Genomic DNA, 23,615 nt, shown 5'->3' on the forward strand with positions numbered 1-23,615 from the left:
AGCTGCTGAATGCTTTGAGAACCTGTAGCTGCATGTTTTGGGTGACAACAGTTATCAAATGTAGGGTTCACATGTTAAACTGGTTTTCCACTTGCTTTTTTTGTGGGTGTGTGGTGAGGATTTCTACAATGAAAATTGAGAAATGTGTTCTAGCCCATCTTCATTTAGTGTGTGAAGATTTAATTACTACCTTTGAAGATAAAAGATCACAAATGCTGGAAGGTTTAATGTATGCTTTTTTTTTCTTTCCCAGGGGATAAAAATACCAATTATGCTAATTTCTACCAAGGTCTGTGGGACTGCACAGGAGATGTTTCTGATGAGTTGTCATTTAAACGTGGCGATGTTATCTACATTCTCAGCAAGGTACAGTATGCTACTGAGAGTAAATTGGTGAAGAAAAGAGTCATATATTCCTACAATAATACGGGGAGGGGGGAGGGGAAGGGACTGGTACTCCCTTTAGACCCTTTGTTAGCAATCAGACATTCACAGTAATGAATTATTTTGTCAAATGAAATATAATCACATTTAAAACATAACCATGTAACAGGAATCAACTTAAAAGTATGTTTATCTGTTCGTTTAATCTTGGCTGACATCCCCTAGCTAATTTAATGGAAGACAATGTGCTTACTCTAGGTAAAAGTTAACCTTGTAGGGTAAACTATATTATGTTGTGTGTTATGGTTTTTACTTCCTCTTCCTTTATATTCTTGTGTGTCCTGATTCTGGTTTTCTGGGCATCTTGCTACCGGAAACAGTTTGTTTTTAGAACTAGGCTTTCATCTTTTTGTATACACTGCAGCTGTTCTGATGATTTAGGCTTTGTGTATGTTTGTTCTGACAGATTCAGGCGATTTTTAATTCACCACTTTTTCCTGTTTGCTTAAAAAAACCCACAGAGGTAAAGGCAGGTTTTCTGTTCCAATATAATGTCATGCATTAAGCTCGCAGTCATGTTTTATTATAAGGTAGGTTAATTTGCCTACCTTTCTCAAATAATAATGGGACAAAATCCTTTCCTTGTATGCTCTTACACAAAGCCCATTGAAGTTTACATATGAGTGCATCTGAGAGTAAAACATTTTTTTTCTTCTCCTCCTGTATAAAAATCCTCAGTTTCCACAGTAAATAAGCTGAAATTTTTTTTGTAGCAGCACTTTTCAGTTACGTTCCTTCACCCACGATTGCCATTTAGTACAATGCTGAAGGCATTCAGGCTCATTTAAACCCTTTCTGTACTTGCACATGGAAATCATAAGTAACCCCATGAAAACTGCAGTACACTTTCTGTTAGTTTGAAACTTTCAGTTTCCTCACTATTGCTTTAAATCTTCCTTGATTAATTTAACGGCAGTGTTTTTGGATAATAAATGTATGGCTTCTGTTTAAATAACTTTAAGATTTACGGTTGGAAAGATGGTCATATATGAAAATATAGACGATGTATTGCTAATGATGATGTGACCGTGTGCTTCTTTTGAGGTATTTCATTGTCACTTAAGCTAATAACTGAATTACATTACTAGAGGTAGGATAAGGCTTTTTGGTGGGGCAGGCTTCCATTCAGTAGTGAAGATCAGTACTCCTTAACAAACATGGAAAACGATAAGCAAACAATTCCATTGTACACATCAGCCTCCTTTTACTATTGTCTAATGCCACAAGGGGTAATTAAATCTTAACCTCCCCACCTGACAATTAACAACTATTTAACCCTCTCCTACAGATAGTCTGAAAGAATTCACTTTAAAAATGAGAACAGAGGGGGAGAAACAGTAGCTTAATCCATCCAATCCCTATCAACCCTCTCTGGGTTGTGCCTTGATTAATGCATATTCAGTCCTTGAACTGGTCTGCTAATTTCTCCAGATGTGTAGAAGCTTTCTGGTGAGGGGTGATTTCTATGCCAAAACAGAGTCCGCAGAATTCAGTCTCATTTCACTTAGGGACTGTTTACAGCTTTTTCAGAAAATGAGTTTTGGTCATTACTGTCAGCTCTGAATTTAGACTCCTTGGAGGTGAAATGCCAGGGAATTATCCATCTAGCCTTCCACTTTATTCAATTTCAAGGTCTGTCTGAGCGTTACTAACCAGACAAAGGGTTTGTTAAGAATCAAACAAGGTAAAAAGTAATCTAGAGCACCCTAAAATTGGTAAAGACTTTTCTGCAACAAATATTCCTTAATCTAGTAGAGTAATACTTGGGTTTTGTGGCAGTGGTATGAATCTTGGGCAATTTTTTAATTTTTTTACACCATCTAGTGGTTAAAAATGAGAGATGCAGTTGCTGACAGTAGGTAATGTGTGTAGATCCAAAATGGTGTCATAAATTCAACTCCAGCTTGATCCTAGCTATGGCTTATTACTTTCCTATCATATGTCAGCTAGGTTTTAACATTAATCATGAAGCAATCATGTTTTGCTGATAAAGAATTAAATGCAAGTGTTATATGTTGTGGGAAGAATGCAATATTAAGAAAAATGTAGGGTATTTGTGTAAGCACAGAATATTTGTTTTATTGAGAAATTTAAATCTCATGAACTTGACAAAATATGTATTTGTAGCTTCCACCAATACGACTTTTGCATCTTTTGCCAAAAAATTTTTGTTTTCACATACTTTCTACAGTGCCTTATAGAAGGCTGAACAAGACTTTTTTTCCCTCAATTCAGTATTAATGTAATGGAAGCAATTTTGTTCTGACTTGGAAAATTGTAGCATTTTTACATGTTAAAGAGACAATGAAAATAAGATGACAATACATAACAGCTGAGGTGATTCTAGTTTAAGTGCACCTAAGGAAAATAATCATGGTTTCAGTGACACAACATTGATTATTTGTTATTTATTTGCTAATGTAGCTAAACACTACAAAAGGCCAAATCCTGCTTGATGTACTCATGAGTAGTCCTGTTGAAATCAACGGTGCCCACTACGACCTTGATCCTGCAAACGCACGTTAGCTGTAACGTTCCTGAACAAAAGTAGATTTCACTCTTTTTAACATTAAGCCCTGAAATCTGGCTGAGCTACCTTCCAAGTCTGGGGCATTTTTGCAGTTTTGCACCCAAGTAATAATGCATCTACCTGTTCTTAGCATATAAGGAGAACATGTCGTTTTTTGCTGCAAACTTTTACTGTTAAGTATTTCTTTCAAATGTTGAGAGTTTTTAAATAACAGAATTTTTTAACAAATGCTTCATAACACATATTGATAGGTAGTCATTTAGCTTAAAAGATTACCTTTAGTTGATTACAGTGAATCTGTCCAGATACACACTCATGCTGGTATCATGTTAAAATTTGAATTAGTTCTCTTGTGTGTGTGTGTGTGGTTTTTGTCATATTTATCCTGTTTTACTCAACCTTCAAAAATTTGTACTTCCTTCCCCTCCCACCCCACTAATAAGTGATACATTTACAGCCAGAGCTTCACAGGGATTTTTTTTTTCAATGAAAATTGGCTCATGTAAAAAGGAAAATATTACATTAGAAATGCAATACTTTTGTGGCCCAAGTCTGCAAGGTACTGAATGTCCTCAACTTCCATTCAGTTGTGGGTTCTCATTTGGTTTCAAATTCCTATGATCGATGGGAAAGCAAACTATGATGGGTCAGTTCTTTTAAATACTATACCATAAATCTTATTTTGTGTATAAAAATTGGTTTAAAATATAAAGCTAAGCATGGGTGATTGAATAGCTATATTTTTTTAAGTTGGGTATGCCTTGGATTCAGAATGTGTACACAGTTAACCTATTTGTGGCAGTTGTATGATTTTCTAGCGAGAATGTTTCATACTGGAAAGCTTCATAATTTCATCAGCCAGATGCAAATGATTATGATGCTGTGCTGAGTGCATTAGCAGACCCCTGCGTCCTTCTAGTTGTCCATTACCATATAACAGTATACTGGATTCATGCACTGTGTAAGTCCTTGACCTTTAACCTCTTTTCATACCGACTAGATTTATACATTTGTATTTTTAAAAGCAACAAATAACATTAACTAGAAAGACAAGTGTCATATCTCAGCCAGTATTGCTGAAATTATACCCATTTCCTGTTGTTAATTCAGTGCATGCCAGTGCAACATGATGCTACTCATGTAAGTATTTATTGTCCATAGGAATTTCATCCACCAGTTAACCCTTTGCTTTAAGGACACTGGAACTTTTGCTGAGTGTAGAGCAAGGATTCAGTATTCAGATTTCTGTACATTGTGTTTAACATCTGTAAATGCATAATGGTGGGTCTTTTAACAAAACTAAACAAAAAATAACCACCACAAGGTGCACCTCTGAACCTGTATTTTTGTTTAATCAAAATACAAAGAAACATATTAGTCTTATGAGCTCAGATCACTATCTATGAAAATATAAATACAGCACAATAGTGGAACTGTTGCCTGACAAGTACCAAGTATAGGGAGAATACACTTTTTATTAGTTACACAGAAGACACTATGTATATGGTGGTAAAATATGGAATATTTTTGTTAGACCTTTACCTAATCATAATGAAAGCTGTATTTGTTGAAAAGTTAGTTCCATGTGATCATACTACAATGTAAATTATCCCTTTTCCATTTGTTTAGGTGTATGTCTTGTACAAAAAAGGAAACCTGCTGTATAATGGTTAAAAAATAAGATAAGGGTAAGGACCTGGAAGTGTGGGGTTAGCTAATCCTGACCAGGTCAAACGTGATTTTAGCTCTGTACACTTACCTTTATTAATAAGCACTTAACATTATCTATCTCACTAGGAAATATTTTTGACATTATGATTTGTGAGGCATGTAAAACAGATTTTCACTTCTCCTAAGATGTTTTCAGATACCAATTTTGAATTTTAAACTCAATTCTGTTCACTTTTATTTGTACTGTAACTTTTAAATTGATTTATATTTCATTATGTCATGTTGTTATCTAATAATGCTTCCATATAATAAATCTGAGGATTATATTCCTAAAAAAAACTATTTTTTCTATCTTAAAACAACTCTGCTACCCGTGAAGAAGTCTCATTCAGTTATCTAACGCATTTGTCACTTTCTGCTTTTTAGAGAAAATGTCATTCAATGCCAAAAATGCTCTCCAGTCAATCACATATCGTTCAGCAATTACACCAAAGAAAGTTCTAAAATTTTCCAGATAGTCTGAATCTCCTGAGCAAATTAGAGGTGGTTTTAAATATTATCTTGCCAAAACTGGCCGCTAGGACGTTCTTAAAAAATGTTCTCCCTGCCTCCAACTCCTCTACAGTCTGTTAGTGGGGGCTACTCATTTAACCATAGCCTGATTAAAGATAAATTCTTCGTCTCAATTTAAAGTTTAAAATCTTTAATTGTTAAGAAGTTAGTTTTATTAGTAGTATGGAAAAAAGAATCATTTGTCATCCACACATTCATTGTTGTTTTCCATGTATGGAAATAAAAGGATGATTTTCAGAAATCTTCACTTCAAAAGAGAAAACACACTACATGTAGTCATAGATTCTAGGGCGAGGAGGGACCACTGTGATCTTTCTAGTCTGACCTCCTTTGTAACACAGCCAGAGAACTTCCCCAAAATAATTCCTAGAGCATCTCTTTTAGAAAAACATCCAATCTTGATTTAAAAATTCCTAGTGATGGAGAATCCACCATGATGCTTGGTAAATTGTTAATTAACCTAATTGTTAAAAATTGACACTTTATTTCCGTATTAAACAATACAGGTTCAGTCACATGAGGTGCCAAATGCCCTCATCTCTTGTTGAAGTCTGTAGGAGTTGAGAGAGTACTAAGCATCTCTCAGGAGGCTCTCAGCTCTGCACACGATCTGGCCCTTAGAGACGGAGTGAGAGAGAACTTCCTGCAAAATGTTGCATTTCAAACTTCTCTTTTTATGGGAATGTTCTGTACACTAAAAATAATTGGACAAAAATATACAGATAAATATGGAAGTGGCTCGCATGTTTCCATTGAATGCACTCTACCAAACTGCAATAACCTTTTAGGCCTGGATCTCTTAAAGTCTTAAGTAGATGCTTGCCTTTACACATTGATGTTGGGGGTAGGGGGCAGTAGGCAGGGGCATCTGTACACAGCATATAAAATCAAGAGCGTAGGCATTTGCAGGATCAGGATCTTTGTTTTGTTGTTACCTTTATATACTACATAGAGAATGAATGTGTATGCAAAAATAGTTTTAATTTTAAATTAGCAGCTTTCTTTCATTCTTTCTTTCAACCGGATGCAATCACTTTGTTGCTTAATCAACATCTGTAAAAAAACAAAAACCATCACCCACTGTGTATCAGAATGAACAACGAAAATATATCAGCAGTTTAGAAAACATTTAGCTGTTCCTTATGGTTACCTTCTTGTTTTATTTGGAAAGGATTTTTCCCTTCTCTTCCCCCCCCCCCAGTGTATACTATGTGCCTTGTGAAGCAATTCATTTGCAATTATTGAATTTCTTCTGAGTGTTATTTTCATACAGTAAGCATCACAGCAACGCTGGATCTTGATAGCATTTCTCCGTAAGGAGAAAGAAGCTTTGTGTTAGTAATTACCTAACATTGTCAAGAGCTGACTGCAGGCCTCTTTCTAGTGATAACAGAATAACTACATAATATAGCTTTATAGCACATGATTAATAGAAAATAATTACATGTCCTACAAAGGGACACAATATTTCTTATAAATTGACTAGAATGGTTTCCTGTAGATTAAAGGACTGTTCATTATTTTATCAGTCCTTCTGAAGTATAGTCACTTCCCTCTGTTAGCGATGATGGTAGGAGCTGAATGCAGTGAGGGATACCAGATGGTAAGCTTTCTCAGACCTGAGGTCCTACTTGCTGCTTGCAGGATACCATGCTTTTCTTAACTTTTAAGAGTACATATTATCTATTATAACCGGATTCCGTTTCTACTGCATTTTTAAACTATTCTCTAGTTCCCACAAATGTGGATTTTAGTCTTTATTTTATTCCACGCCTGTCTTATACAGCAATAACAGACATATGGAACCTCAAGACAACACTGAATCAATTGCGTTACTTTGTCACTGTAAGTAATTTATCATTGATAACAATAGTAGAAACAATACATCAAATTAGATTTTGTATATGGGCGTGCAGGAAGGTGAGCTTTAGCAGTATTTAGAGGGAGACGTACATATAGGGTGACCAGACGAGAGGCAGAAAATATCGGAACACCATGGAGGAGGGGGGTGGCAAAAGAAAGCCGAGTGCTGCCTGCGGAGCAAAAAAAAAAAACTGCCGGCGGAGCGAAATATCTGGACAAATTGTGTCCCGACCATAGATCGGTTGGGACGCGGAACAAACAGTTAAAAATCGGGTCCCAATTTTATCGGGACGTCTGGTCACCCTACGTACATACATTAACCAGTTTAAAAAGGAGACTTCTACGTAGTGATGATCTGAAACCTGAGGTTAAAATATTCTTGGTAACCAGAAACCTTTATTATATTTTTATTCCAACTTCTATGGACTGCAGATGGTTTAATTGGGATTCATGTTGCTCTAGAGGCTCATGCAAAGAATAGTAATGATAAAGTAAAAGCTTCTGTGTTGCAGTCTTGTCTATATGGTCTAATGGCTGCAGTGAATCCATAAATTAGCTTACTAGACTGTTACATCACCATCCATTTCATCTTCTCACTTAGCTTCACACAAGAGCATTAAATGGCATATTACTAAATAGGAAGAACTGGAAAGTTTTCAAAAAGCAACATGTTTGTAATTTAAATTGAGCCATCTGAATAGCTTTTTAAAAGTTCATGTGGTACCAAAGTTCACACAATGTCTTTAAGTGAAACATTTTCAAGCAATACTTTAATCCACAACCTTTTTCTGTGCCATTTGTTATAAGTGGTTTAATGACCACTTAACTAAGCCTCTTCCCTGATCTCATGTATTGTTTGTTTTTGGTGATGTCTAGTAAAACTTGCTTAATCAATCTTTCTTGGGCTCACTTCATGAGTTACACGTAACAGCTTAAAGTATGTTGTTGCTTTTTCATTAGAAAGATTTATGGGTGAAATTCCTTTAGCATAGGTGAGTGCTGGCATCTTGAGCAATTACCAGTTTTCAGTCTAGAGATAGTTTGTATACTTAAGCAGCATAGCGTGATATATATATATATATATATAAGCTGAACTGGAACATTTGTGCCCTTGCAGCCGGGGGTAATTCTCTGACTGGCAGCCTCATTCAGATTGCCCTAGGATTTTATAGACCAGGTAGCTCCCCACAATCCCTTACCGCAGAGTGGAAAAGGAGATGGAATTCCTTTCCTAGTTTCTCCCAGGCATGTGTTCCTCAACTTAAACAAATGGGTTGTCTGTATTGGATTATTTTAACCGCGTATTCATTTTAATATTCTATGTATCAGAGGATAGGATTTTCAAATGACCAGTATTCTATTTATCTTGGAGGAGAGGAGAAGGGAATCTCTTTAATCTGGGAATAGGATCTACCTGCACACACAACCCCAAAAAAGAATAATACATAAATAAAGGAGATAATTAAGGGGTGGGGAGAGTGGGGTGATTGGTCATCTTTGGGGCCGTGTCCTGTTAGCCACAATAAGAGTTGAGAGCCCCAAGCACCTTACAGGATCTTTAGAGAACTCCAGAATAGGCCGTGTACATTAGCCACAAGTCGATATAATTGAGGTTCTAATAAAAATCCTTTAACCCTTAAACTTCTGGCCTTCACTTGGCTGCTATGTCATAAATAGCTTTAGCAACAGGCAAAATATTAGCTCATGGTATCTCAATAGAACCATCAATTCAGAAATCCTACAGCCTTTCTTTTCAAAAGAGCAGTATGGCAGGAAGCAAATGTTGCTTATTATATATATATATCTCTGTGTATTTTACATTTTCCATGTTTGTTCCACAGTAATTATCTTACTAATCAATCCATTTTGAACAGGGTCTCTGTTTTAATAATGCCTCGTGTGTGTGTGTGTGTGTGTGTGTGTGTGTGTGTGTGTGTGTGTGTGTGTGTGTGTGTGTGTGTGTGTGCATGCGCACGCGCGCACGCCTGCAATTTTAGCAGTTACAATTTATTGAATTCTTGTTAAAATTGATCTTAAAATATTTACCTCATAGGAAAAAAATTAAATTTGGATCCCACAATACTCTTACTTGGTATTGCTTTTTGGAAAATATTCTTTCTTTAAACTATTATAATTCATTTTGTTTCATATTTATCTCAATAAGCCTAAACAAATATACATTAGTCATCTGTCAGACATATGAGAGCTGTGGTAGGATTTTCTGCAAGGTTAAAGCAATGGTATACTTTGTCCATAAAAAGAGAATATGCATTAGATGTATGATGGCCTTCCTTTCATATTTGAGCAAAACATTATTTTAAATAATTTGATTGCAAGTTCCTTTAAGTTTAGTCTTGTGGTACTGAAAGAATTCCAGTCAATTTTCATACTTCAATATTCCACTGTTGGATATTCGTGACAAACAATAGGATTTTATATAGGTTTTGGTGTGAAGAGCATTGGAGAAAGGGGAGATCAAGTGTGGTTTTTACCTGTTGTACAGAAACATTGATAATTTTTTCAAAACCCTAATAAATATGCTGGTCCTTTTAAAATGTAATGTATTTCTTTGCCTAACCATGCATTTTGAATGCCTCAAACAAAAGAATCTAATGTTTTTAATTTTCATTTCAAGCTCTTATAACTATATATAAGAGGAAACATCCATAAGGAGATTCATACAAACTCTATTGCATTTATATCAGACTAAAGGTTAATATTGCATATTGTTTTCAATTAGGACTACGATAGATTTGGCTGGTGGGTAGGAGAAATGAAGGGAACCATTGGCTTGGTGCCTAGAGCCTACATAATGGAGATGTATGATATTTGAGAGGCCTGGGTAAGTACATTTTAATCCAATCTTCTGTAATGGTTTATATGTTCCCTTGTTCTCTGTTTCATAAGTATTTCTTTCCTGAAACCTTTGCAGGAGTTCTGTTGACAAATATATTTTGCCACAATCTTTATATTAAAGTTCAATTAAAGAAGCTGTGCTGGGTTTGTATATGAAATAAAAAATAACTATTGTGTTCAGAGTAAGATGTATTCCATAACTAGCTTCCTTTTCTTTGTCCTTTCATAGAATCAAGTTTGGAAGCTTTTTAGTTAGGTTGGTTGCTTAATTTTGTGTGTGTGTGTGTGTGTGTGCGCACAGTTAGAAATATATGGAAACTATAGATATTTGGGGTTTGTTGGCTTTTTGGCTAACCGTGTACTATAAATGTCATTCTTCCTAATCAGGAGAATTCTGCAATTACAATCAAGAGTGATGTACAACTGCATCTTCCAGACCTGGTTTCCAAAATGCAAAGATTCTACTGTGTGAACTTGGTTGTTTGATGGGTGTAGTCAGACCACCACACCAAATATATTAAACATAAAACATTTTTTAATTTTTCTCAATTTCTGTACTACTTTATCATTAATCTTTTTGGGAAAAGTGCTCTGTTCAATCCTTTGTTATATAACTAAAGTACTGTGACACTCAATAGAAGATGTTAGTTAACATGTGATGCACAAGCAGCAAAGCTGTACCTGTTGCTGTTTTGCTGAAACATTAAGTGCACTTTGTAGTAATAGATATGTTCTGTTTAAATGGAATCAGATAATTTTTTCTATGTAAATTTTAAAAATTTAGCAACATCTTGACAGTAGCAAATCATCATTCTCCTCATGTGGATTTTAATAGCATTAGCCTTTTGATAAATTCACTTCAATGGAACTGCAATGTATAATTCCATAGAAAAACTAGGTAAATTCCTGTGCAATAATGCAAGTTTTAAAACTAACATGCTTCTAAAGAAACGTTTTACATTTCTGCATGATTTATTTCTTCATATAATTTTAGTATTTTTTATGTAGAATAAGATGTTATAGTCACAAAATAATATATAAGACCAGATCCTCAATTCTTGTACATCAGCTCCATTAAAGTCAGTAGAACTCATTGATTTACACCATGTTATCTTTATTGGCAGACTTGCATCATGAGAAATGTGGTCATGAGAATAAAACAGATATAGAATTGAAAATGATTATATTCTGGGTTGACAATACATGTTGTATTAAAAAAAAAAACATTTGTGGATGATTCTTTGTCAGTGAAAAAGTCTATATACCTGTTGTGATATTGTTGAAGTATGGATGCTGTCATTAGGTCAATTCTGCAAACCTTACTCATGTAAATGATCCTTGCTTGCATAAGTAGTGCCACAGAAGTCTATGAAACAGCTTATGTGAATGCAGGTTATTTGCAGTCTTGACAGTATCAAATCCAGAATCTGAAGTTATTCAGTTAAAACACACACACACCAAGCAAACATTTCATTTATACACACAAAAGCACGACAATTCGGAGTCAATACTTAAAATCCCCTTGTTCTACTTAAGTGCTGTGTATTCTAGTATGTAAGATCACCAACCATCTAGAGTCTCCAGCCCTGCTGGAAACAACCAGGGATAGCCTTGTGATTTGTGAGGCCTCAAGCTGCCAAAAAGGCAGGTCAAGCCAGTCTGAGAGTTGCTGAGCCTATGCAGGTCCTCAGTGAGCTGTTTGTGCTGTTTATGCTTCAGGCTAGCCCTGAAAACAGAATGAGTTAAAAGGTAGCTTTTGTCTGTGTGTGCTTTAGACCACTAACGTTATTTTATTTTACCCTTTGTTACACAAGACTACTAGTAGGAGTAAAATCAGGCGAGGTTTTATGGTTATTTTATAAACATATATTTTTGAGAAATGGTCATCCAAACCAGGTAATCTGTGAAGCATGAAAACGATAGATTGTAAATTTAGAACTTTATTTTCTCAAGTATACTTCTGGATTGTATTTAGAATGTGAACTGTCAATGTCGCAAGAGCTTTTTCTCATGAACATGACTGCACAATAAATCGACACCCCGAAAAGTCTTCCTATTACACAATTCAGAAATTCACCATAACTGCTTTTCTTTTTGTAACAACTCTCTTCTGTCAAATACACAGTATACACACTAGTCACCTGTAAAATTGAATTAACAAAAGGAAAATCATCTGAGTTATACTACATTTGATTTTTTTTTTAAGATACTTCATATGCCAAGATTAAACCCACAGCAGATTTTTACAGCTGAATTAAACCCCCTGAAATTAGTGGTCTTGTGCTGACAAACTCTGAACTACAGCAGCGCTAGTGGGCACCACTGTTCTATTTTGGTATAGAAGAGAAGATTTTGCAATGGTTTGTCAGTAGATGGCAGCAGATTTTCATAGCATGTTGAACTGGTTGGAAACCCTTCCCCCCACCAATGTGTGTCTTATGCACAGGCACATCATTTGCAACTTAAAACATTTGGAGGGCTCCTTTCTCTTTTCCTGTTAATCCAGGAGAGGGAGTCCTTAGCCAACTGATGAATAAAAAGCTCTTTGAGCTGCTTTTCCTGGTGCTGGTGGCACAAATAGAAATAAAGCATCTTTTGTCCGTAGTTCCTAGAGCCTTTGTTTTTTCTCACTTAGTACAATGTGAGAGGTTAGCAAACAAACTACATAAATATTCAAAAACTAGGATATTTTGAAACAGAGACCCATAACTCTGACCCAAAACCCTGACCTGAAATTTCTTGGAATAAACCAACAATGTAAAACAGAAAAAAAATGTTTACTTTAAATCTTTGCAAATACCATAACCTTTTTTGGATGAGAAAGTTCCCATTAATAGAACTTATACAAAATTGGGTGTTAGAAAATATGCTTAATTGCTTTGTTTTTGTTATTTACTTGGATTTCGTTTGCCTTTCTGTGAAGAGTAAGACAGCTAATTTTTTTCCAAAGGTGATTGTAAGTCATATTTTATACAGCATTTGTATTTGATTATTTGCTCTGTACTGAATTTGTACTATATTGCCATTAGATCTTACAATAATGTTCCACTCTGCAAATTTTTAAGGTTCAAATAAAGTTTAATTGTTTGCAAACTGTTATGATGCTAATAATTCAACAGCCTGCTGTGTTACTAATGAAATTACTTTGTTATGATTAATTTGGAAAATAGTGTGTTGATTGTAGTAATTAAGCACAACAAGGTGAAGTAAATGATTCTAATGCCATCTGGCCTCCAAACTGAATGAAGAAATGAAATGGGGCTGTCATCTGAATTTATTCAGAGAAATAAGGGTAATACAAATGTCTTTTATTGCTGTAGCACCCGACCATAACTGTACCACCTCTAATATGACTTCATGTACTTCTGTGTACATAATTCTTTCACTTTGCATTACTTGCTTCAGGCTCACATATTTTACTTGCATGTAGATGGGATTTACTTCCTTTACCACTAAGTACATATACAGTGCATGCTCCTGAAATGTCAACTACTTCAATCAAAGTTTAAGGGTGAGATTTATAAAAGTGCTCAGTATTGGCCTTAAAGTCAATTAAACTTCTGTTGACTTTAAGGGAACCAGAGTTAGGCCAAACCTGAACACTTAATGAAAGAAAATCCCACCCTACGTGTTCAAAGCCAAATTCATAATCTATATTCAGTTTTGCTCTGCAACCTATACATAACACCCATATTATAGTAGCTCCATCTAGATTGTATTTCCATTAGGAGAGGTATAAAGTTTAACTCCCTTATGACATGATCCAAAACCCATTGAAGTCAATGGAAAGACTCAGTGGCTTTTGGATCAGGCCCTTAAAACACCAAGTCAAAAGGGGAAAAAAAGCCATATCATTTTCAAAATGTCCTCTGCTGAATTTGCTGCCAGTCAGGCTTCTGTCTTAGGGAGGTGCTGTTGTTTCTATAAGCTCTGCTTTTCCTTTGACTCAATAATCAGACACACACAGGATCCTACATAGCCAAGAGATAGAAACTCAATTTTGTTCCATAAGCAAAGGGACTGAAGAAGAAACCAATGGGGATCGGGAGCCTGATCTCTACCAAGTTAACCAGGTCCTGCAGCTGAGCTATATCAGAGTTCATACACAAGAAAAGATATCCAAGTGCATGATTGTTGAACACCACTAAGCTACACAGACAACTGGAAAAGCCACTCAGACATTTTTCCTCCAGCTGGTTGTAGGGACACTGCAAGAACTCCAGTTATAAAAGGGGAAAGGAGTAACAGTCCATTAGGCATGGATTAGAACATACCGAATGGTTATAAAATTAAGTGTTTATTAGATTTTACCCTCTTCCCATTTTTAGGTTGGAATAGTTTCTTAAGTTAAAGGAGCCATTCAGAGTATGTAAAGTTGTGACAGAGCATGATGATATAGGAAAGTCTTCTAGAAATGTTTTTTTGTAACTCACTGTATTATGTGTGATATGTATTATGGGATAGCAGGATACAAATGACAATTGGAACACATCTTTAAGACATTCATTTGTCATGGTTTGTAAAGTCAGTGTTCCTCAAAGACCTGATTCATTCAGGCAACCACATGTGCATGTGGTTAGGTCCCTCCCTATTTAGCAAAATACGTCAGCAAGTTGGTTTGGAGCTAAGAATGCTCAGCCACAGCTTCAGCACCCATTTTAGAGCTATTTTCTCCATCCTCATCCTCCTTGGGCTGAATCCCACACTAACATGCTTCCGATTGTGGGCTAGCTCCTCAGTTTGTAATCCAGGCCAGACTCAGGGGCAGCGCTTTGCTGCACTTCCCCTGGATCAAGCTTGTGAGGTGGGAGTCTCTCTAATTCTGTGGGAGTGAGTAAACAGCAGCAGGCTGCTGCCAGGCATAGTGATGGTGGTAGCAGCAGGGGAAAGGGGTGGAGTCGGGGCCCTGCCCACTCTCTTCCCATCTGTGTGTAGGGGAGGGATGTAGCAGCTATGCAGATTCTGCTTCCCCCTGCTCACAGGAACCAGTGATTTTGTGCAAGGGGGGGGTGGGGAGGAGAGAAGGCACTTTAAGCCTCTTCTACTCTCTTGCCCTGATGTGCAGAACTATCTGCCCCTGAATGATTAAGACTATAAAAAGACTTTATTTAGAGAGATTATTTTAACAGGATCTAGTGGATTAGACACTGTTTCTGCAGCCAGAGGTGGTCTTCCTAATCAAACAGCTGTGAAGGGAGTCCACAGAAAATGCCAGGACTCTGGTCCAACAGTAGGCAGAGGAAGAACCTCAGTCGCTGAGAGATATAAACCAGATGGAAAACACTGGTGCATTCTGAAATGTGAGATGTCATCTTCCTTTATTAAAAAGTTAGCACTGATCCCAGCCTTTTGGGAAGAGAAAGTTTCACAATAAAGGAAGATTTAACACTCAAGAAGGTGGCATCTGTCTTTGGTGGCTCTGAGTGGAGAGAATCAAGTACAACAAGGCAGAGTCTGAAAACGAGCTACTTGTAGATGAAGAGCCAGATAGTTTCAAATGCTACTTAGGGTATGTCTACACTACAGGATTAATCCGAATTTAGATAATTCGAATTTGGGAAACAGGTTGTATAAATTCTATTGTGCGCGGCCACACTAAGCACATTAATTCGGTTTTTAACCACATTAATTCGGTGGTGTGCGGCCACACTACCCCATTACTTTAACCACAGTAATTCGGTGGTGTGCGGCCACACTAACCCTAATTCGAATTAACAAAATCGATTTAGGCGCTACTCCGCTCGTCGAGGTGGAGTACAGAAATCGATTTTAAGTGCCCTTTAATTCGAATTAACTGGCTCTGTAGTGTGGACGGGTGAAGGGTTAATTCGGATTAACGCAGCTAAATCCGAATTAAAGTCGTAGTGTAGACCAGGCCTCACAGTTAATCTCTTCTTCATTTTCTGCTTTTAACTAATTCTTGTACTGGTTCTTTGCTCCCAGAGTGTCCTGAAGTGCTTGACAGACTGTAACATGAGGCTCCTTCCCCCACCATTGAAAAGCAACCACTGAGTGGCATGTGATAGGCAATGAACAATTTTACAGCAATAGTATAGAGATCAGGCCAGAAGATGAAAAAGAATTTCATATTCAATTGCAGTGGAGGTGAGGATTTATGTCGATAGAATAAAATTACCACTATGGCCAAATACAGCTCATATAAACGCTCCCACTCTTGTGAAAGTGACATGAGAATTTTAGTAACCCAAATAATAGGATCTTAGTTTTACAACTCATATTGCAAGACAGCACCTCCAGCAGTGCAATACCCACCCATTTCTAGGACTCTTTGGGATAGAAGAAAAACTATTGCACGGAATCACAAGCAGTCTTCCAATCTTCCAGCAGTGACTCGGTGTTCTTTGGCAGTCTCCCATCCAAGAATTGACATGGCCTAATGCTGCGTTGTAGTGAGATCTGATGGGGGGTCATACTGAAAAAGGCAGAGAGCAGACAGCCTGTGAGGCACAGGTTACTGAGTTGTTCAGTGGCAGTCTTGCAATTCCGAGACCTAATTCTAAATGGGTGGGAAAAGATGGCTGCAACACATAGAAGTGTGTGATATAAGGGAAGCTGGGTCACCTTCTTCCTTTCTGTGGCCCTTTCCCAAGAGAATTCTAGGCAACTTGTTGCATTTAGAGATGACCAAGCAGAGTGGGGATGTGGGGTGGGGAGTTTCACTAAAACAGTGCCCCTCCACCCAGAAGCTGCTTTGTTTTAATTGCTCCTTATCTCTTAAAGGCCGGTAGGTGCATGTGTATATGCACGCTCACACACGCTATTCTAGATATCTTTAATGTAGAAGAGGAAACAATTCCTAGGTATTCTTTTATTCTCTTCATCTCCAGTTTCTCAAGCCTTCATTTAGTTTACTACACTGCATAGCTGTTCACTACCCTGTGGCTCGGGGCCTACTTTTCTAAGGAGCGTATCCCTTTTGGTGCTTCATGTTATGAAGCTACAACTGAGACCATCTCCCAGCTATTTTGTGCATCAACTTCATTTCACCCCCGTCCTGTGCAAATATATTAGGACCCCATTTTAAGAATTTCAAAAACCTTTTTTTTTTTTTTTTTTACATTTTAAATATAATTTTAGTGTTGGTTTTTAAGGTGCCAGGAGTGCCTAAATGGAGATTGTATATGTTTGTTTACATAATGTCCACAACCCCTCCACACACACACTACCCACACAGAGCCAATGTTCTAGGAGGAGACCACCATCTTGGGAGCAAGTAGATAATTAGCCTCTGTCCATTCGGTCCTTTGTGCCTCTGAGGTTGGCACTTGTTGGGTGGTGGGTTTTTGTGATGTGGACATTTGCCCACTTACTGGACTGAGACAGCCCATTCACTTTAGAATAGCTGATATCCAGCTGATGACAACTCTGGGTCGTTATTGACATGTGCCTCCCATATGAAAGGCCTTGTATCCTCTTGCCTGTCCAATGATCTTTCTAGCATCTACCTCTGGGAACTATGAGTGGAGACACCCAAGTAAAACAATGCAGGGAGCCTGAAAACAAGAACTACTTGTAGATGAAGAGGCAGATAGTTTGTGTCACATTTGAAACAATCTTTTCTTCATCACTTCTAGTGCCACTTCATATGCAGTGTTCAGTGAATGAGCTATTTTATCTCATGGGTTTTGCTAATTGTTGACCGGTTCTTTTCCCTGCTACCCAGAATGCACAGGTTTGCAGATAGACCCTTGAGATGAAGAAGTATGTTGTTTATTTACTGCATCAGTGAGCGATCAGTCCACCGAAACAGGGCATAGTACAGGGTTAAATGCAAGCTCACACCCACATTCAGGTGCTTGCCTTAAACACCTTGTTATTATAGATTGTATAAATACTTTTCCTGATTTGCTAACTCAGTTGTTTATCTGATTGGACTGCTGACCAAACTGTTTACCTGGCTGTTCTCTTTCCTTGACTGACCAGGAGGCATCTTTTCACATGTCCCAACACTTAAAATATGCATTCTACATATCACATCCTACACTAACATTTAATGGGGTGAGAGTCACCATTCACAGTAATATCTGTTAACAAAAATGCTATACTTTATAATAAGTTTTGTTATCACAGAGACAAGCTGGGTGAGGTTATCATTTGTATTGGGCCAACTTCTGTGGGTGAATGAGACAAGCTTTTGAGCTCTACATTTCTAAAAGATGCCCCCTCACCTCAATATCTGGGCATAAATTTTACAGCTCTTTATGGAAGACTCTCTTTCTCTCTTACCTTCCTCTTCCCAAGGCATTTTGAAGGGTCAGATTGCAAGGGGAGTCAGGTCCTATCTGTCGGTCTGTTAGGAAAACACCTTCCTGAAGGTCTGAACCTTTCAGTGTGTTCTGAAGGTGGAACGATTCAGGCTGAGCCTGAGTTCTGGTGGAAGCAAGTTGGCCCTCTGCTGCGAATATGCTACTGCCAACCCCTGCAGGCATTACCCTGGGCTCAGTCAGTGGCAGCCTCTCCGCTGAACACAGCTGAATCATAGAGGAAGCTTTCACTGAGAAGGCCATGCTCCATCCCATTTAGGCATTTGTAGAGTGGATGAAAACTAGGCTCTTGATTTAGAGCTTGATCCGCATAGACAACTGGTACAGAGCATGAAGCCTTAGTTCGATGAGTGCTTGTTGATCTGGCTGGCTTAGTAGGAAGACTGCTTCATGCTGTAGTTTCTGTGTTAGAGTAGTCCACCCTGACACCGGCAAAGCATTGACGGTGGTACATGGGTCACTAGAGAGGAAAGGATGCAGCCACAGAAGGAAGAAAGCATTTTTGACCAAAGTGGAATCCAAAAGTAAAGGGAATCCAGCAGGACCATGATGTTATCCGACACTGAGACTCAAGGGACAATAGCTAACAACTGTATTGAGGACTTAACTCTCAAATGATTCTGTGGGATATTTATGTAGTTTGATAATCAGAGTTGCTTATTCATTAGTTTGATAATGATTTCAGTGTTGGTAAATGATGACAGCTGATAGATGTACAGTACAGTAAGCATAATCAATGAAGCTAGGATGTTTATCAAGCCCATTATAGTGGTAATCTTCCTGAAGTTACACTCTGCCTGTCTCTGCAGGCTGTTGAAATGTTCTCTGTTCATACAGACCTTCCCATTATCTGCTGGTACCACAGTGGGAATTTGCAGTGCAAACAGTCACTCCAGGGCACCAGGAAAACCAACAATGACACAAACCTTCCCTGTCTTTCTTTTATATTGTATTATACTTCAAAACACAGTGAGTTGTAAGGGTTTATACAGTGCATGGGGAGTTAGCCAGGTCACTTCCTTTAACCTCAGTGAAAGGTGCCTCACTAAATCTTTACTTGGGACCAGATTGTTAACCCCTTACTCATATTAGTGAGCAGTTACTCAAACATGCAATCCCATTGGCTTAAATGGGTCTACTGGTATGAGTAACTGCCTACAAATACAAGTAAGGGGTTTACAATCTGGCCTTCGGCGTTTTCAAAATGTAGCTTGGAATGACTAAATGGGTTTTAACAGTGCCTAAGAACATGAGGAAGGAAAGTGAGTAGAGGAATCTGATTTATCTGGGCAATATTCCCTGCTACAATCCAAAAACAACCATGCCTAGTACTTAAAGGGTACAGGAAATTTTTTAAAGGACAGGAAGTTAATGACTTTGCTGTCTTGATCTCCAGCTGCCAAGAGTAGATCTAGTGTAAGCTACCTTCGTCTCCTGATGGAAATATTGGATACACGACTCATTTCTAATTCCCAGTTCGTGCACGCATGGTCTATAGACTCGGGGCTGAATTCTCATTGGTTATACCAATGTAAATATGGAGTAATTCCACTGAAAACAATGCGGGTACCCAGATTTACACTGCTGTCATTAAAAGTAACACGTGGTCCAGTCTTTCTGTTTATCCCTTCCCTCCCTCTACTAAATCCAAGTACGAGCAAGCATTATAATTTCCTTCAATAGAATAGCCTGTATAATAGAAAGCTATTGATGTCAGATGGGTACTCTGGCTATGCTACTGTCCTTTCAACAATAGAAAAGACATACTGCAGTGTGGATTTATCTTGTTATAAGTGTGTTTACACAATACTGTAACATATCTGTATATGGGACAGTGCCAGTCTCCATGTCTCTATTTTATTTTCTCTGGGCCAAATTCATTTCTTTCATAATCCGGTAGAGCTCTGTTGACTTCAATGGAGTTACCCCTGCCAAAACTAGCAGGGAATTTGGACCTTTTTGTATAACCATCAACACCTAAGTGTTTGTCTTTTCCAATCAGACTAATTTAGAGCATTTCATTCTATCCCAGACTTCCTTCACTCCCTAATTTCAAATGAGATGTGACACCAGCAGACAGGCTGTGGTGGGGGGAGAGCTCTGCAGTGGTCAGTGTTATCATTTTGCTCCATCTAGCATTAGGAATATCTGAGGGCAAACGTTTTACTGCCGTATCTCCCCCATTAGACTGTCAGCAAGAAATGTATTAGTGGGAAACACTAAGAGCACGTACTTTTGGTGTGTTTCCTCACACATTATTATTATTAATCCTGTTTACCGCAGTAGTGCGCCGAGGCCAACCGAGAACCTGGCCCCATTGTGCTAAGCACTGCATAAACACTGTTTACTACTCTGTCTCTGCCGCAGAGACATGACTAGAAATGTAGCTCACATTCACTGTGGGGGGAAGAATAAAGTAAAGATGAGTAAAGCAGCTTGAATGGCTCACAAGTTCCTCTGCTTGCTATGTATATAAGAAAGATTTAAGAAAAAATTGGTGCTTTCCTCTAAAGTATGTTGAAGTTTTTTGTAGCTTTACTGCCAGAAAGGTTCCCTCACTCACAGTGGCCCCCACCCAGCAAAGTACCTGCATAACTTTAAACACATGATTAGTCCCACTGACTTGAATGACACTTAAATGCATACATAAGTGCTTTGCTGGATTAGGCTAATGTTAGCGATTGAGTGACACCTGTCAGAGCTGAATTGTTACCATTTGGAGATGTGAGAGATGGCAGTAGGTGTAAATGTATCTCTTCCTAAGCATGCATTTGATCGGCAGACTACAAAATACCAGTATTCTACAGGTTAAAATATTAACTGCATTCAGCTTCAATGGGCCCAACCGACTCCAGGCCTGGAGCCTATTCTAGTCACCCTTCCCCTTGACACTAACAGAATTACATCTGCAATAAAACTGGCCCAATGTGACTTTCTCTAGTAAGTGTTCCATCGTGATTCTTCAAATAGTACCACTTGCCTCACTTTACTTCACAGCATGTTTGACCGTACAGATGTTCAAGCAAGTTTGAATGTACGGAACATTACATTGATTTCAGTTGCCATGAAGAGCATTTTAATCATTTACTTTTGAGCAGAACAGTTACAGTTTGAAGCTGCAGCCATTTATCCATCTAAAGTATTTAGATTGTACTTATCAGTGGGGTAGCTAAGTGCCTTACAAAATAGCCACAAAGCCGCCAACGATCTTCAGTTTTCTCCTCTGGTTCTTTCTAGCTTTCCAGGAGCACACATGGCCTGATCCAAAGTCCACTGAAGTCGGTGGAAAAGCTTCCATTGTCTTCAACGTGCTTTGGATCAGGTCCATATTTAGGGATAAATTTCTTTTTTTCTTCCCCCCATCGTCTTTTCATTAAGTACATTACATTTAATTCCAGTAGCGCTCTTTAGCTTTGTGAATAGTCCTTTTAGGAATGTATTTCATTCTGTGCCTAAGAATGTTCTCTGTGATGTGGCTACCTGGTTTTATTGAAACACACGTCAGAAAAAAAATTGCCTTTACTGTCAAAACTGACAGTAATTACAAGTCCAAATATATAGCTGCGATTGACTTGTGAAACAAAATCCGTAATATTTCACGTTTGTAAGTTGGCTTATGCAGCATGCAGAAGACATAACCCAATATTTTCCATACAAGCTGGCATCTCTTTATCACTATATTCTATCTTATTTGTTTTTATTTGTGTGTGTGGGGGGGATGCATTCAGTACTGTGCGTGACGTAACACGTCTGCTTCTGGGAGAAAATTGAGTACTTTTTTTTAGCTAAAAAGCAGCAAAAGGAAAATCAGGAAGGGTTAGACACACAGGTCCTTTTATGTTTCTCTTTATGCTTCGGTTTATAGCACTAAATACTGTATATTGATTACTTAATTGTAGGAGAAGCATCCTTAGACAGGAGCATCATTATAGCCTATTTACTGCCTTAATTTTTAAACAGTTTTTAAATTTTAAAAATGGTTATTGCACTAAATGAAGTGCTGTGCTCCTGTATGCCCCCGCATGATATAATAGAACTTTCTCACTGTGTCTGTTTTACTGAAAGATCATTCTGTTTAGGTTCTTCTTTTCTGTGGCATTTTATATAAACAGAAAATCTGTCAGTTGTGTTTATGCTCAGTTAGGACATGTGAAACCCAGATCAGAGTGAGAAAAAAAAATGTTGAGACAAGAAGCACACATTGGGGCGGGGTAAATGTTTTATATTTCTCCAGACTGAGTGTACAAGTTTAACCTGTTTATCCAGTTCAAAAATGCTTAAGGTTTACAGTAACCTGTTAAATAATATTCAGTGTTTTATATGTAGTTCTGAGGCTAAGTGTGTAACTTCAAAAGTAGCAAAAGGAAGTGGTTCTTTTCTGAAGAACAAATACAGCCTTAAAGTCAAATTACTTCCTGAGATAAATCAAAGGCACAACAAAAAAACTGACTTTATCTTAATCCAATATGTTGCGATTTAGCCTCAGTGCAAAAAACACACGCATTAAAGCTATGCATATTAAGAGCTACAAATAAGCATTTAAAAGTGGCATCCACAATGCTGTATGTTACTTGAGCTGTACAGTACCTGGTTTTCTGGCCACATCTTAGAAAAGCTCTAGTTTTTCTTATGGGAGAAAATACTCTCCTATTTTACTTCATTATCTCTAGTCTTTAAAAAAAAAAATATCCAAAACAGGGGAGCAAAGAATGGGACCTGGTAATTTCTTTGAATCCTAATACAGTTTGTCTTCTTAATGAACTTGCTACACTGCCCAGAAAACAGTCCTCTGCAAATAAACATGCTGGAAGTGATTTAGCCACAATGTCCAGACTGTGTAAACAGCTAATTATTACAATAAAATTGTCAATAAATATGCATTACGGCTCCCTTTTCAAACATTAACCAACTTCTTTTCTTGATAAAAAGGTATAAATTGTATTTTTATGTCTGGGTGGGTTTTGTTTTCATTGCACTTCTTGCTGCTCGCAAGACAAAAGAGCACAAGCCCTAATGCTCTAAGTAATTCCTAGATGTCAAAAACTCCTACAGTTGTTTATTAACATAATGTGCTGTGTTTCCTTTCACAGTAAAATGAACTCAAAGCTTTCACAATCTGATCTTTAGTCATGGCATCTTTAAAAAAAAGAGCTATAAAACCCATTATTGTAGTCGCTGCAATTCTAGGGTAGACACACAATTAAAACCAGCTTATTAGAGGGAGGAAAGTTGCATTAGGCCTGAGAGATAAAATACGAAAATGCAATCATTTCCTTTAAAAAAATGAAGTCCTTTTTTCAGAATTATGATATCATGTTGGCCATAATTGTGGCATAAACTTCCTCTGTCCTCCCCACCCCCTTTGCTTTTCTTATATAACTGGTACATTAACA

At 37.6% G+C, this 23,615-nt stretch overlaps 1 protein-coding gene across 2 annotated transcripts in view; it reads left to right on the plus strand.

Annotated features, from left to right (window-relative positions):
* SKAP2 (src kinase associated phosphoprotein 2) overlaps positions 1 to 12,992 on the plus strand; it is a 152,453-nt gene extending 139,461 nt beyond the window's left edge. For both annotated transcript variants that reach the window (XM_024223032.2, XM_029910997.1), the window contains 3 exons: positions 254 to 366; positions 9,822 to 9,923; positions 10,325 to 12,992. In XM_024223032.2, the coding sequence (XP_024078800.2) occupies positions 254 to 366; positions 9,822 to 9,914 (206 nt within the window). In that variant the 3' untranslated portion in view covers positions 9,915 to 9,923; positions 10,325 to 12,992. The remainder of the gene's footprint in view (positions 1 to 253; positions 367 to 9,821; positions 9,924 to 10,324) is intronic.
* The last annotated feature ends 10,623 nt before the right edge of the window (positions 12,993 to 23,615 follow it).

Source organism: Terrapene carolina, unplaced genomic scaffold (assembly GCF_002925995.2).
Source record: "Terrapene carolina triunguis isolate 2854851 unplaced genomic scaffold, T_m_triunguis-2.0 Scaffold84, whole genome shotgun sequence".
In the NCBI taxonomy this organism is placed as follows: domain Eukaryota; kingdom Metazoa; phylum Chordata; order Testudines; family Emydidae; genus Terrapene; species Terrapene triunguis.